Here is a 14,947-nt window from a genome sequence, read left to right on the forward strand (position 1 = left end):
GATGGGTTCGATGACGGTTTGGATGTACCGTGCACTATTCAGTGTCCCCTCGACGATCACCAGAGGTGTACGGCCAGTGTAGGAGATCGCTCCCCACACCATGATGCCGGGTGTCGGCCCTGTGTGCCTCGGTCGTATGCAGTCCTGATTGTGGCGCTCACCTGCATGGTGCCAAACACGCATACGACCATCATTGGCACCAAGGCAGAAGCGACTCTCATCGCTGAAGACGACACGTCTCCATTCGTCCCTCCATTCACGCCTGTCGCGACACCACTGGAGGCGGGCTGCATGATGTTGGGGCGTGAGCGGAAGACGGCCTAATGGTGTGCGGGACCGTAGCCCAGCTTCATGGAGACGGTTGCGAATGGTCCTCGCCGATACCCCAGGAGCAACAGTGTCCCTAATGTGCTGGGAAGTGGCGGTGCGGTCCCCTACGGAACTGCGTAGGATCCTACGGTCTTGGCTTGCATCCGTGCGTCGCTGCGGTCCGGTCCCATGTCGACGGGCACGTGCACCTTCCGCCGACCACTGGCGACAACATCGATGTACTGTGGAGACCTCACGCCCCACGTGTTGAGCAATTCGGCGGTACGTCCACCCGGCCTCCCGCATGCCCACTATATGCCCTCGCTCAAAGTCCATCAATGGCACATACGGTTCACGTTCACGCTGTCGCGGCATGCTACCAGTGTTAAAGACTGCGATGGAGCTCCGTATGCCACGGCAAACTGGCTGACACTGACGGCGGCGGTGCACAAATGCTGCGCAGCTAGCACCATTCGACGGCCAATACCGCGGTTCCTGTTGTGTCCGCTGTGCCGTGCGTTTGATCATTGCTTGTACAGCCCTCTTGCAGTGTCCGGAGCAAGTATGGTGGGTCTGACACACCGGTGTCAATGTGTTCTTTTTTCCATTTCCAGGAGTGTATTTTGGATACAGCAAATATCATTTTCACCAAAAACATGTTGTCTTTCAGTGTGTCCTGAACTTGGCATAATAAGCAATCAGTCTTAACAATGTGCAGGTTTCACCTAATGCACTATCCTCTGCACCTTGTTAACTGCATTTTAGACTCTTACTTAATAATGTTACATATCTTAACAAAAATACTCGATTTTTGAAAACGTAACTGCACAGTTAAAAACAATCTACTCACCAAGTTGCAGCAGCAGAAAACGCATATAAAGGTATTGAAATTTGCAAGCTCTTGGGGCCAGTGGCTCTTTCTTCTGGTAGAAGGGTTGAAGGGGAAGGAGAAAGTGTGCAGGAAAAGGACTGGTGAGGGTTAGGAAATGGGTACAGCTTGGAAAAGTCACCCAGTTCCCCAGCTCAGGGGAGGCTTACCAGACAGCATGAGAAGGAAAGATTGATTGTTGGAAACTGCACTGGGCGAGATTTGAAAATGTGGGAGTTTAAAGGTGGAAGGTGGAAGATAGGGTAACATACAAGATAGAGATTACTGACAAAACATTATGCTCAAGTCTGTAAGAACTGAAAGCTAAGTGCATTTTGTATGATAGGGGGGGGGGGGGGGGGTCGAGGGGGTAGGGCAGGGAAAAAATAGACAGGTCAGAAAATAAAGGATATAGAAAACCAAAAGGGAAAGAAATAAATGTAAATTAAGGCAGGTGGATGGCGAGAATCAAGGACGTGTCATAATGCCAGTTCCCACATGCTGCGGTCTGAGAAGCTGGTATCTGGGGGAAGATTTCATACGCCATATGTGCTGAAACAGGCACTGACATTACTACTATTATTTTGCAGAGCATGCTCTTCAACAGGGTGTTGTACAACATGCCCTTTGTGTTAAAACATGTCCTTGGTTCTTGCCACCCACCAGGCCTTAAGTTTTGTTAATTTCTACAGTCTCAGCATTTCTTCTCAGTATCTGTTCATTTCTTCACTTCCTTTTAGTTTACTGTACCTTTTATTTTCTGATCTGTCTGTTTTTCCCTACTCCTTACCTCTTCCACATATAATGTGCTTAGCTTTTCACACTCGTTAACTCTTACATGATGTTTGGTCAGTAATCTCTGCCTTGCGTATTACCCTGTCTTCCACTTTTGAACTCTCAGGTTTTCAAATCTCATCCGGTGCAGTCCCCAGAAATTAGTCTTTCTTTCTCATCCCGTTCAGCCCATCTCCCCTGAGCCAGGGTTCTGGGTGACTTTTCTGAACTCTACCCATTTCCTAAAACTCACCAGTCCTTTTTATTTGCTCCTCTTCCTTCCCAGACAACTCTTGTGCCTGAAGAAGGAGCCAGTGACTCCAAAAGCTTGCAAATTTTAGTACTTTTATACGCGTGTTCTCATGCTGCCGGTTGGTGAGTAATTTTTTTATCTATTGTCATATATCTTGCAACTAACTGCAATGATCTGTACCAATATTGTACACACCAGTTAACTGCGTTCTCCATGTGAGCTATGGATACCTGTCGTTATACCCAGAAATGTGGAATAGCCTCCCCAACACTTTCCCACTCCCTCAAATCAAAATTCGCTGCTGTCACAACATTTCTGATGCCTCTAGATTTCCCTGTATGACATATTCAAGTGCAACCTAGAAATCAGTTTTTTTAAAAAGTCTCAATTAAACATTGACAAGATAAATTTTGCTATAAGAACTTTTATTGTTAAGTTACAGACAGGAAGATAACTATGAAGAACAAAAATGTTCCTTAGGTTATGGGGCCCTGTGTACATCCTCCCTCAGTTTCTAGATGGTTTACCACTTCTGATTTTCAGCTGAATCAGCTGACATTGGTTGCATACGTAAAGAAAGCAATCGTTATGAGGTAATGCCCGATAGGTATGCAACACTCCTAATGTACGGGTAATGCGGGTACAACCTTAACTGACCAAAGCCCTTAGGAAAACTTCTGTAGTCTACGAAACTTCCTGGCAGATTAAAACTGTGTGCCAGACTGTGATTTGAACTCAAGACCTTTGCCTTTCTTGGGCAAGTGCTCTATCAACTGAGCCACCCAAGCACGACTCGCGACCCATCCTCACAGATTTAATTCGGCAAGTACCTCGTTTCCTACCTTGCAAACTTCACAGAAGCTCTCCTGCAAACCTTGCAGAACTAGCACTCCTGGAAGAAAGGATACTGCGGAGATTTGGCTTTACCACAGCCAGGGGGATGTTTCCAGAATGAAGCAATTTTAATCTGCGAGGAAGTTTCATATCAGCGCACACTCCTCTGCAGAGTGAAAATTTCATTCTGGAAGCATCCCCCAGGCTGTGGCGAAACCAAGTCCCTACAGTATCCTCTCTTCCAGGAGTGCTGGTTCTGCAAGGTTCTCAGGAGAGCTTCTCCTAAGTTTGGAAGGTACGAGATGGGATACAAGTGGAATTAAAGCTGCGAGGATGAGTCGTGAGTCATTCTTGGGTAGCTCAGTCGGTAGAGCACATCCCGCGAAAGTTAAAGGTCCCGAGTTTGATTCTCAGTCCTGCACACAGTTTTAATCTGCCAGGAAGTTTCATACCAGCACACGCTCCACTGCGGAGTGAAAATTTCATTCTGGAAATACTGTAGTCTACGCTTCCTTATGATAGTCTGTTGTAGCCTACATTAGCTTTACAACTCTGTTATCCCACTTTTACAAAAAAAAGTATTTTCTGCAGGCTTCTTAAAATCATTTTCATTAGAAAGACAATATTCCAAACCATCTGAAAAAGTTGGTATGGTTGTGCAATGCAGTGTGCAACAACAAAGTAAAAGCACCATGAAGAAACACCCATGTTCCACCTGTACACAAATTAAGTCTGTCATAATTAATTATGCTTTGCAGTTGTTTAATACACTGTGGGGAAGGCAATATAAAAATTTCTGATGATTGGGAAAGCTCGAGTCGGAAGAAGTGTAAAAAGTACCAAAAAAAGTAGGACATTTTTGTTGTGACCCTTCATGACACATTTGAGGTAGTTTTTCTGCTATAATAACTACAGAATCAAACTAATTATAAACTTCAAAATTTAACTATCCATTACCAAGGTACTGGAGGTCATAGAAGCAAAATTGTTGCAGAATACCTGCAACACACATTCTATTAACTACCTTCAAGTTTTACATCACTGTCACATTGCGCTAATTTTGGTGAAGTTCATAGCAGTCTGCCGGACATTTTTTGGAAAAGGATTCATGTTAATGAGAATTTTGAAACTGTTTCCTAATTTATGATGCTATTCATGTGCAAGTTTAATTCCAACTATTCATGTGCAAGTTTAAATCCAATCTGGAGTATAGCAAATTTCTGTCCAAATAGTTTGCAGTTTACGTGGGACATGAAAAATTTTATAAATGTGTCGCTTTAGTCTCTGTTGGCTTAACCACTGCTGGTTTCTTTTAAAGTGAGAAAACCAGCATCCCCATCAACACTGGGGCCAGACACAAAGCTATGCAATAGCAGCCACAGGTAGGTTTTTTTACCAAATGATCCCAAGCCTGATATGGTTCTGTTTCTGCAGGGTTCCAAGTCTTGATGGTACATTTTAAGTGCCCCAGGCCAACGCTAGAAGAGATTTCTTTAAGATCTTAACCTTATCTTGACTCAAAGATACTTCAATTTTTTAGAGGTTTGAGTAAATTTGTGTTGAATATTGCAAGAAAAACCATACTGCCAACAAGATGATACATCTGATGGTGCTGCAGTAAGTGCAACAGTGTACTGTTCTGGAACCCAACATTTGTCATTCTGTGCTGGCCAATACAAATGAATTTGCTGGACCATGTGGGTGCATAAAACTTGTTAGTGTCCTTCTGTTCAGAGGTAAAGACATTTCCAATCCACCACTCTTTTTCACAAATGCATGCTGCATATTGTCCTGGCTCAAGGTCTGATGTTAATATACCTCCTTCATTATTTTCACTAATTTTGACCAAAAAAGGTGATGCATTATTTCAAAACTCTACTGATCGGCAGTATTGTTTCATCAGTTGGCAGAAAATTGTGATTTTCTCTAGTTCCTGCCAGAGTATGCCATGTTTAAAACTCTCTTCTTGTGAGTTTTTATTTTGTTCAATTTCTTCTTTGCCGATGGAAGCAAATTTAATGCTCTCAGTGCAGGAGCCAAGTACGTTTTTAGGTGCATGAATCTGCCTATTGACTGGCTGTTGCAAGCTTTCTCTTACTGCTAATTACATTGTTCTACCCCCAGTTCCATCACAGGATGATTTTTCATGACATGTAGCAAAAAAATTCTGTTGTACCATATTTCCAGTCCTTTTTATGATAGCACACTTTGAGAAATTTTTTGAAAGTTTTGTTTTGTATGCTGGAGCAATCATTGAAATAATGGATGTGGTAAATCTGAGCAAACTGTTGTTGTTGTTGTTGTGGTCTTCAGTCCTGAGACTGGTTTGATGCAGCTCTCCATGCTACTCTATCCTGTGCAAGCCTCTTCATCTCCCAGTACCCACTGCAACCTACATCCTTCTGAATCTGCTTAATGTAGTCATCTCTTGGTCTCCCTCTATGATTTTTACCCTCTACGCTGCCCTCCAATACTAAATTGGTGATCCCTTGATGCCTCAGAACATGTCCTACCAACAGATCCCTTCTTCTGGTCAAGTTGTGCCACAAACTCCTCCCCAATCCTATTCAATACTTCCTCATTAGTTATGTGATCTACCCATTTAATCTTCAGCATTCTTCTGTAGCACAACATTTCGAAAGCTTCTATTCTCTTCTTGTCCAAACTATTTATCGTCCATGTTTCACTTCCATACATGGCTACACTCCATACAAATACTTTCAGAAATGTCTTCCTGACACTTAAATCTATAATCGATGTTAACAAATTTCTCTTCTTCAGAAACGCTTTCCTTGCCATTGTCAGTCTACGCTTTATATCCTCTCTACTTCGACCATCATCAGTTATTTTGCTCCCCAAATAGCAAAACTCCTTTACTACTTTAAGTGTCTCATTTCCTAATATAATACCCTCAACATCACCCGACTTAATTCGACTACATTCCATTATCCTCATTTTGCTTTTGTTGATGTTCATCTTATATCCTCCTTTCAAGACACTATCCATTCCGTTCAACTGCTCTTCCAAGTCCTTTGGTGTCTCTGACAGAATTACAATGTCATTGGCGAACCTCAAAGTTTTTATTTCTTCTCCATGGATTTTAATACCTACTCCGAACTTTTCTTTTGTTTCCTTCACTGCTTCCCAACCACTGTTTCCCTTTCATGTCCCTCGACTCTTATAATTGTCATCTGGTTTCTGTACAAATTGTAAATAGCCTTTCGCTCCATGTATTTTACCTTTAGAATTTGAAAGAGAGTATTCCAGTCAACATTGTCAAAAGCTTTCTCTAAGTCTACAAATGCTAGAAATGTACGTTTGCCTTTCCTTAATCTATTTTCTAAGATAATTCGTAGGGTCAGTATTGCCTCATGTGTTCCAACATTTCTGCGGAATCCAAACAGATCTTCGCCAAGGTCAGCTTCCACGAGTTCTTCCATTCGTCTGTAAAGAATTCGCGTTTGTATTTTGCAGGTGTGACTTATTAAACTGATAGTTTGGTAATTTTCACATCTGTCAACACCTGCTTTCTTTGGGATTGGAATTATTATATTCTTCTTGAAGTCTGAGGGTATTTCACCAGTCTCATACATCTTGCTCACCAGATGGTAGAGTTTTGTCAGGACTGGCTCTCCCAAGGCCGTCAGTAGTTCCAATTGAATGTTGTCTACTTCGGGGGCCTTGTTTCGACTCAGGTCTTTTAGTGCTCTGTCAAATTCTTCACGCAGTATCGCATCTCCCATTTCATCTTCATCTACATCCTCTTCCATTTCCATAATATTGTCCTCAAGTACATTGCCCTTGTATAGACACTCTATATACTCCTTCCACTTTTCTGCTTTCCCTTCTTTGCTTAGAACTGGGTTTCCATCTGAGCTCTTGATGTTCATACAAGTGGTTCTCTTGTCTCCAAAGGTCTCTTTAATTTTCCTGTAGGCGGTATCTATCTTACCCCTAGTGAGATAAGCCTCTACATCCTTACATTTGTCCTCTTGCCGTCCCTGCTTAGCCATTTTGCACTTCCTGTCGATCTCATTTTTGAGATGTTTGTATTCCTTTTTGCCTGCTTCATTTACTGCATTTTTATATTTTCTCCTTTCATCAATTAAATTCAATATTTCTTCTGTTACCCAAGGATTTCTACTAGCCCTCGTCTTTTTACCTACTTGATCCTCTGCTGCCTTCACTACTTCATCCCTCAAAGCTATCCATTCTTCTGTATTTTACCTATTTGATCAGATTCTTGACAAAAGCCTGGGCGACAATTGTCATGTCACAGACAGTCACGAGCTACACAAAAACTGATAGATTGGGGAAATAAATGACAAATGGATGGATAGTTGCTTGAATATTTTCCCAGTAAAATCCTTGCATTGTGTCCTGAATGATACATGAATAATCTTTTGCAAAATCCATTAGGATTATGTCTTCCTTTAGGCCAGATTTAAGGGCTGTAATATGCAAACATTGATGTTTGGTGCTGTAATGATGGTATGACAGACTCCAAATTTTTGTTCCTACTTCTTCAATAAGTCATTCACTGCTATTTACTTTGTGTCCAGAGTGTCCTGTTTGATATTGATCTATTAATTATATGCAATAATTTCCTGTGGATCATGCTGTATGATGTAGATAACAACTGCATATGTGTAGTTTCGGGTTCAGTACAATTGTCTCAACAATCTAGCATGCATTCTTTAAATTCCAGACTGCAAACTGCCGTGCCTAGAAGCTCAAGCAATTATCTAAATTGTAAGGGGTGATTAAACAGTTTCCGTGTGAGGGCACTGCTTCAACATATATGCAATGTAGCACAACTCTGATGTAGGTATATAAGCACCAACATGCAGACAAGAAATTAGTGTGGCATGCTTATCTTTGCAACTGGCGTGTGGTAAATGCGGAAATGTTAACTGTGGTGACATTATTACCAAATGTGTCTGAACAGGACCAATCTGCTGCTATTCTTTTCCTGGCTGCTGAATGGCAAAACACAAGTGGACATCCACTGGAGAATGAAGACTGTGCATGAGCCAGCATATATGTTGAAAACCACTATTTTGGAATTGTATGCCAAGTTCCTTGATTCAGCACAAGATACTGATTGCTCTGGGAGGCCAGCCTTTTTTAAGGCCTTGAAGGGTCGATGATTTCTGTCAGAAGAGGCTGCGCCGCAGGCTGTTACGGACTGCTTCATGCAGCAGTTCATGGTGTTTTACCAAATGGGTAACTTCAACCTGGTGCATTAGTGAAGTGATTGCCTCAATTCGCAAGACGATTTTGTTTGATTGGCATGTTGTTTCTGGATGGTATGGTCTGTGAACAGAGACTTTATGATCACCCCTTATATTATGGAGTGGAAAAAAAAAAGAAAATACTGACTTTGCTATTGGGTTCTTGATGTTCTTTAATTTTAAAAAAATAATAATTTTATGGAGCTCAACACTTAAGAAAGAAAAGGAAAGGAAAAAAAAAGTTTTTTTTTTTTAATTCGAGCTCACTTCCTGTCCATTAGAACTTCTGATTTTACTTTCCCCTGATACTACTAAACAATTGTAAAATATTATAAAATATGTAAGATTTAATTGGAGTGCCAGCAAAATATGGGTATATTTTCTCTAGTCCTCTACCTGGCCATTGTCTTTTACACTTCATTTGCTACCGTTACAAAACAAGATCTTGTTTTTTAGTACTTTAGAACATGACCTTTCTAATGAAAACAGTGTAAAAGTGTTTGGAGAAACTGTTTTTACAAGTGGGCTGAAAATACCCATTAGTCTCTTTTTACAATAATTACCAGCTTTTTTTAGTGACTGTTTTTTTACTCAGCCAAATTTTCTTAAAATTGTCTGAATGAGAATTGTTTATTAAATCTTTTTTTATTATCCCCCATTAGAGAGCATAAAAAAATTGTACAAGGCAGCCTAGTTTTGTTTCTTTCAAGAAAATATTGCTGGAGATATTTTGTCTCAAAGTTGCTGAAAACTCGGGGTGCATTGTTGAAAGCTGCATTACAGGGTCAAACAGATTATCTCTGCAAGTATTACATTGATGAATGTAAAACTTCGCCAAAGTTCATTGGGAACACGTGCAAATGTTCACACAAAATTACATCAAATTCCACGATGGTCATGCAAGAACCTTCCCCAAAATTAGACCACTTGGCATGGAATGCTCCACTAATGGTGCAGCTGGCTGCAGGTGACTAGAAACTATGTGGCCAGCGAGTTGGGAGGAGATGAGTTTGCAGGGATGAGATCAGCAAGAGCATTAGAGGCTATGCTCGAAACTCTGTCTGGGCATTCCGAATGTGTCTTGCGGCTGGATGGTGCTGGGCACACTCTTGTATCACCCCTAGTGTGGGATTCTGTGCCAAACTAAGCTGGTTTCCTCTGTACCTACTGACCAGATTCCCTTGAATCCTTACGTCAGTGGATTTCCTTATAAAAGCTGTCCCAATATCCAATTGCCCGATACAGCACCATGGTGTTGTGAAAGTCACAAATGAGGTCTACCTTTATTTTATCATCTGCTATTGCTGATTTCTCTGTTTGTCCCAGTCATATATGCCTGGTGTCATCTCGCAGAGTTTCAAGATACACACTGCATTTTATTAATGTATATGTGGCCACATTCACAAGACATGCTGTATATTCCAGGCACATTAAATTTTAGTGGGTCTTTCACGGAGCCAAGGTGCTCTTTTGTCATAGGCACTGGTTGGAAGACAGTTTTTATGTTGGATTTTTTTCAAGCACCTCACAATCTTTACTGAGAGTGTTCCCAAGTAAGGAAGTGAAGTGTGTCTTTTGTCTTCTTTCTTCTCTTCCCAGTTGGCTGCATCTTTTCTCTTCTTGAGTGCCTACTAATCATTATTTCTTTGCCTCAGACATTGTAATTTAGCCGGGCGACTTTCTTTATTGAACATGCAACGTGCCCTATGTACCAGGATGGTTTGCAGTTTCTGCTATTGTGTTGGATGGTGGCAGCTCATTGCAAGCAGCTGCAATCCTGTATGTGTCTTCTTCCTATATAATGGATGCACTGACAAAGAAGAAGGCAGATGGTACATGCCATGCGCTATCTGATGCATCTGGAATGCCCTTACAGAGATTAGAGAACAATCTCTTGCATGCTTGCTGTTCCCACCACTGCAGTTTCACTCCCCTCCCCATGTGCCCAACGAATGGACAGTACCAAGCTGTCTGCAACCATTTACAGAGGGCACACTGCTCGTATAAATATTATGACATCTGCAGTGCCAGAACATGTTGATTACGATACACTTCGAAACCATGTAGTACTTTCAGAGTGTGTACTGTGTGGAAATCCAAGTGCTTTCCGTCAGGAGTATTACACCAGGAATGTGTACATTCATAGCAACACAGGTATTAACATGTGTAATTATGGTATTTGGACTCTCTTGTTAGTATGAGATGTAGTGAAATAGTGTTCATGGGAACCTGACCTACAGCTCTTCGGCTGATAGTAGTTCAAGACTCCTGTAGATTTTACAAGAAGTTTGGTCATGACATTACTTTCCAATAATTATATCATCTGTGAAAAATCTCAGAAAGTTGGTAATGAATTGTGCCATTAGTGTATATGGTCATTATTGACTCAGTCAAGACTGCACTCATTTTCAGAATTTGTCAACAATCACTTATTTGTGTTCTTCCAAATTGTACAGATATGACTTTCTGCTTATGTTGTAAATAGAGTCTAACACTAAAACTAATACAGTTAAATTTAACTTCAATCATCAACTATCAGATTTTATTCATCTACATGAATTATGCTGTGAATATTTGAAAATTTGTATTGTTTTTGCACTTTTGTGTTTTCAGCTAGTAATTTTATATTGATCTCCTTTTTTAATTTTAGTTTATTGGGGATGAGCTAGAAATGCAGATTAGAAGTTGTCAAACTTTTCTGATGAATGTGTGAAATAAGCAGCAGACTAACAAGCATTTCTTTTTAGGACACTCTATTTAGCTTGTGATGGAGGCAAACTGGCTTCTGCTGCTTCCACAGCTACATACAAAGGCAGCCAAGAACTTCTGAAGTCTGCTAATTTGTTGTTCAGCACACTTGAGCCGTGCTACATTTGGGTCTACTTGGGTACCCTTTTCGATAAAGCTTGTGGTGCCCAGGCAGCTGTTGACACAGCAAAGATCTCACAACCTGTGGATTTGAAAGTTAATGATGAAGTGAAATCTGTTGGTCAAGGACAACCAAATCTTCTAGAGGTAGAGTATGTTTGAGTGTATTTACCTGAATAGTTGGTTGGAACTTTGGAATTGGGTTGTAATTGTGCCATTGCTGTATATGTACTGTCTACTTGTAGAAATTGAGTATATGTTTGAAATTTGTAGACATTGAAACATTGTATCATTTAGCATTAACAGGTAATATGAACATAAAGGAGGTCACTGACCCTTGCAGATAACCAGGGAGCTAGCTATATCAGTGGTAGTCAGTGGCACTTTGAGGTAGGTAAGGTAAAGCTTTCATCAGTCCAAGGGTTGGTTTGAATGCTGAAGCACTTTACTAGGCATGGTCTTATTGGAAATGGTATTCCTTACCTTCCTCCAAATTTTAAACTGACCTACCAGTACTGACCATTTAACATGGTCCCCAAACCAACATGCAACTTGGCATTTTCCATATTAACCAACCTTGGTGAACGGGAAATAAGTGATAAGTGACAGATAAAAATCCTAAAGCTGGTCAGCATTTGAACCCCATACCTATGGACCCATTGTCAGTCACCTCTCCACTAAGGCACACCTACTTCAAGATAATTAAATAAAAACAACAAGATACTTGACAGAATAAATGAAACAGATTTCTCAAAAGGGAATAATAAGTTATTACAGTAGTTCACAGTGAATGATTTCATATTATCGATATTTTATACATCTGAGTGCTGTAATATGACACGTGAGTTACAAAACACCCTAAGATAAGCAGTAACCCCTCTTGCAGATATCAAGTACCATCCCATGATGAGCAATCAAAAATATTCAGCCCTAAGTGGGTGTCTGTCCAAAACAGAGGCAGTCAATACAGACACATGGGCTAAGCAATAACAAATAAGTGCTTAAGTGCTCAGTATGCCTTGTAACAAGCACATTTGCAGCAGCCTAAAAGTTAAGTAATGTCATATGTAAGTAAGGCAAGTGGCAAGATCTGATTCATTGTCATATACTGGGAAGTACGACACCATCATGAAGGAAGTATGTGTACAAACCACTAGTGAGAACAACACTGCAACACAGTCAAATGTCTGTGCTCTTAAGCACACTTACATGTTCTATGTCTGCTTCTGCAAAACAGCTTATATTAATCAGAAACATTTACAATTAAAGCACAGAAACTGTTTTGTTGCCTTACTTGTGGATGCCAAGGAATTGGTGGTTCTATGATGGAGAGCATTATAATAAGGTATATGTGTAGTGTTTGATAAACCTCTTTTACTTATCTTGATTCCAATAGCAAAATTTAAATCACAGAAACTGCTTTGTCATCCTGCTTCTGAATGCCAAGGAATTGGTAGATTCTGTGCAGAGAGCAAAATAATCCCATTGGTCATACTTTAACTAAGTGGCTTGTTAGAGGTTGCTTCCTATTGGCTGAAGGCTATACTACTTTCCTACTTGATGTCCCAAGCAAGAGTGGCCGAGCTCACGCTAGAGACTTGTTGCGAGTCGCAGAGTGGCGCTAGTCTCGACTTGCAGGTCCAGCTATACTATTACAGACCGCAGTCAATAACTGCAACCCCTAACAAGTGTGGTATTGAATATTTGATACCACACAGATAAAGTCCTTGAGCCAGGCTGAGTTGGCATATATACAGCAATAACCAATAACAGGGGCTGAGTGTCAAGACACAACGATTAGGCTAGACAGTCACAACTAACTGACCTGACAGATGCAACACGCAGTGTTGTTTTAAGTCAGATCTGTGGCAGCACTGGCTGTGTGGGCTGAGAAGACTCTGTCTTGCAGCTGGCCACAGATTGCTGGTACAGTCACATGGTTGCTTCCAACATGTAAACATGTACTTGCCGAATGTGGTTTCAGTACTGAATGATGCCACAAAAACTAATAGCACCTGACTCTTCTGGAAATACACACAACAAAAGACTTCTGACCTCATGGTTAAAACAGTACTCTGAATGATTGTTGAATAACTCACTTGTCATATCTGAAGGACACTGTTTGTAGGTTTGGCTGGAAATGCTGAGGTGCAAATTGCGCTCTCTGTGCACCCATATGTCGTTAGTTAATTCACTGAGAACATAGCAATCAATTGAATGATGATGAAACATAGCCCCACATTAAGTATACAGGGTGTTACAAAAAGGTACGGCCAAAATTTCAGGAAACATTCCTCACGCACAAAGAAAGAAAATATGTTAAATGGACATGTGTCCGGAAACACTTACTTTTCATGTTAGAGCTCATTTTATTACTTCTCTTCAAATCACATTAATCATGGAATGGAAACACACAGCAACAGAGCGTACCAGCGTGACTTCAAACACTTTGTTACAGGAAATGTTCAAAATGTCCTCCGTTAGCGGGGATACATGCATCCACCCTCCGTCGCATGGAATCCCTGATGCGCTGATGCAGCCCTGGAGAATGGCGTATTGTATCACAGCCATCCACAATACGAACACGAAGAGTCTCTACATTTGGTACCAGGGTTGCGTAGACAAGAGCTTTCAAATGCCCCCATAAATGAAAGTCAAGAGGGTTGAGGTCAGGAGAGCGTGGAGGCCATGGAATTGGTCCGCATCTAACAATCCATTGGTCACCAAATCTGTTGTTGAGAAGCATGTGAACACTTCAACTGAAATGTGCAGGAGCTCCATCGTGCATGAACCACATGTTGTGTCGTACTTGTAAAGGCACATGTTCCAGCAGCACAGGTAGAGTATCCCGTATGAAATCATGATAACGTGCTCCATTGAGCGTAGGTGGAAGAACTGAAATGAGCTCTAACATGGAAATTAAGCGTTTCCGGACACATGTCCACATAACATCTTTTCCTTATTTGTGTGTGAGGAATGTTTACTGAAAGTTTGGCCGTACCTTTTTGTAACAACCTGTATATGTAAATCAGTGAGCTAGCCAATATTGTCAGAAGATAACAAGGAAGCTCAAATCACAGTCCAGGAATATACCAATTACCGCAGGGTCATCTTCAGTTGTTAGAATGGGCATTGGCTCTTGGACAAGTAACAGGGCAGTCTGCAGCCACCCTTAAATGCATTGCAGTTGTTTTGTTTTGTCACGTGACCAGGTGGCAGCAGATGTCTCTTTTTGCACCACACTTACCGGACTCGGTGGATGAATTCATAATTATATCGTTTGATCCATTGGTATGTCAGGTGGGATTACAATGGTATTTTCAGAACATTATATTATGGCCAAGGAAATGCTCAACAATTTCAGTAGTAGGTGCAAAATGAAAAATCATGCTTGTTTGGAAGCAGCTTAGTGTCTGAGTTAGGATAATGAGTTCCTTTTCCAAAAGCTTGTACTTGTGTGTGTGGGTGCCAGTTGGGTCTGTCAGTAGATCGGGTTTCACTAGGCATGGCCTGCACCCCAATAGGTATGGAAAGGGGAGGCTGGCAAAGCTTATAGATGACAGTGTAGTTGGTAGTGGTGGAATCACTCATGGAAAATTTCCTGTGTTAGTTGGTGTTAGAGCTGCACCTTTTTTTTAGATTGAAGTCAGCTGATAGGTATACCTGCTTAAAGGAAGTCCCTCTATCTAAGGACTCACCTTCAGAGGATGTCATGTTTCCAAGTAGAGAAGGAATTAGTTTATTTCATCAAAATATAAGAGATATTAGAGATAAAGTTAGTGAACTGTTTATAGATGTTGACTCGAA

General features: G+C 41.0%; 1 protein-coding gene across 2 annotated transcripts in view; it reads left to right on the forward strand.

Annotated features, from left to right (window-relative positions):
- The window catches only part of LOC126336429 (protein dopey-1 homolog), a 341,808-nt gene that overhangs the window by 59,827 nt on the left and 267,034 nt on the right, over positions 1-14,947 (forward strand). For both annotated transcript variants that reach the window (XM_050000134.1, XM_050000125.1), the window contains exon 10: positions 11,020-11,287. In XM_050000134.1, the coding sequence (XP_049856091.1) occupies positions 11,020-11,287 (268 nt within the window). The remainder of the gene's footprint in view (positions 1-11,019; positions 11,288-14,947) is intronic.

The sequence above is a fragment of the Schistocerca gregaria genome, chromosome 1, assembly GCF_023897955.1.
Source record: "Schistocerca gregaria isolate iqSchGreg1 chromosome 1, iqSchGreg1.2, whole genome shotgun sequence".
Classification (NCBI taxonomy): domain Eukaryota; kingdom Metazoa; phylum Arthropoda; class Insecta; order Orthoptera; family Acrididae; genus Schistocerca; species Schistocerca gregaria.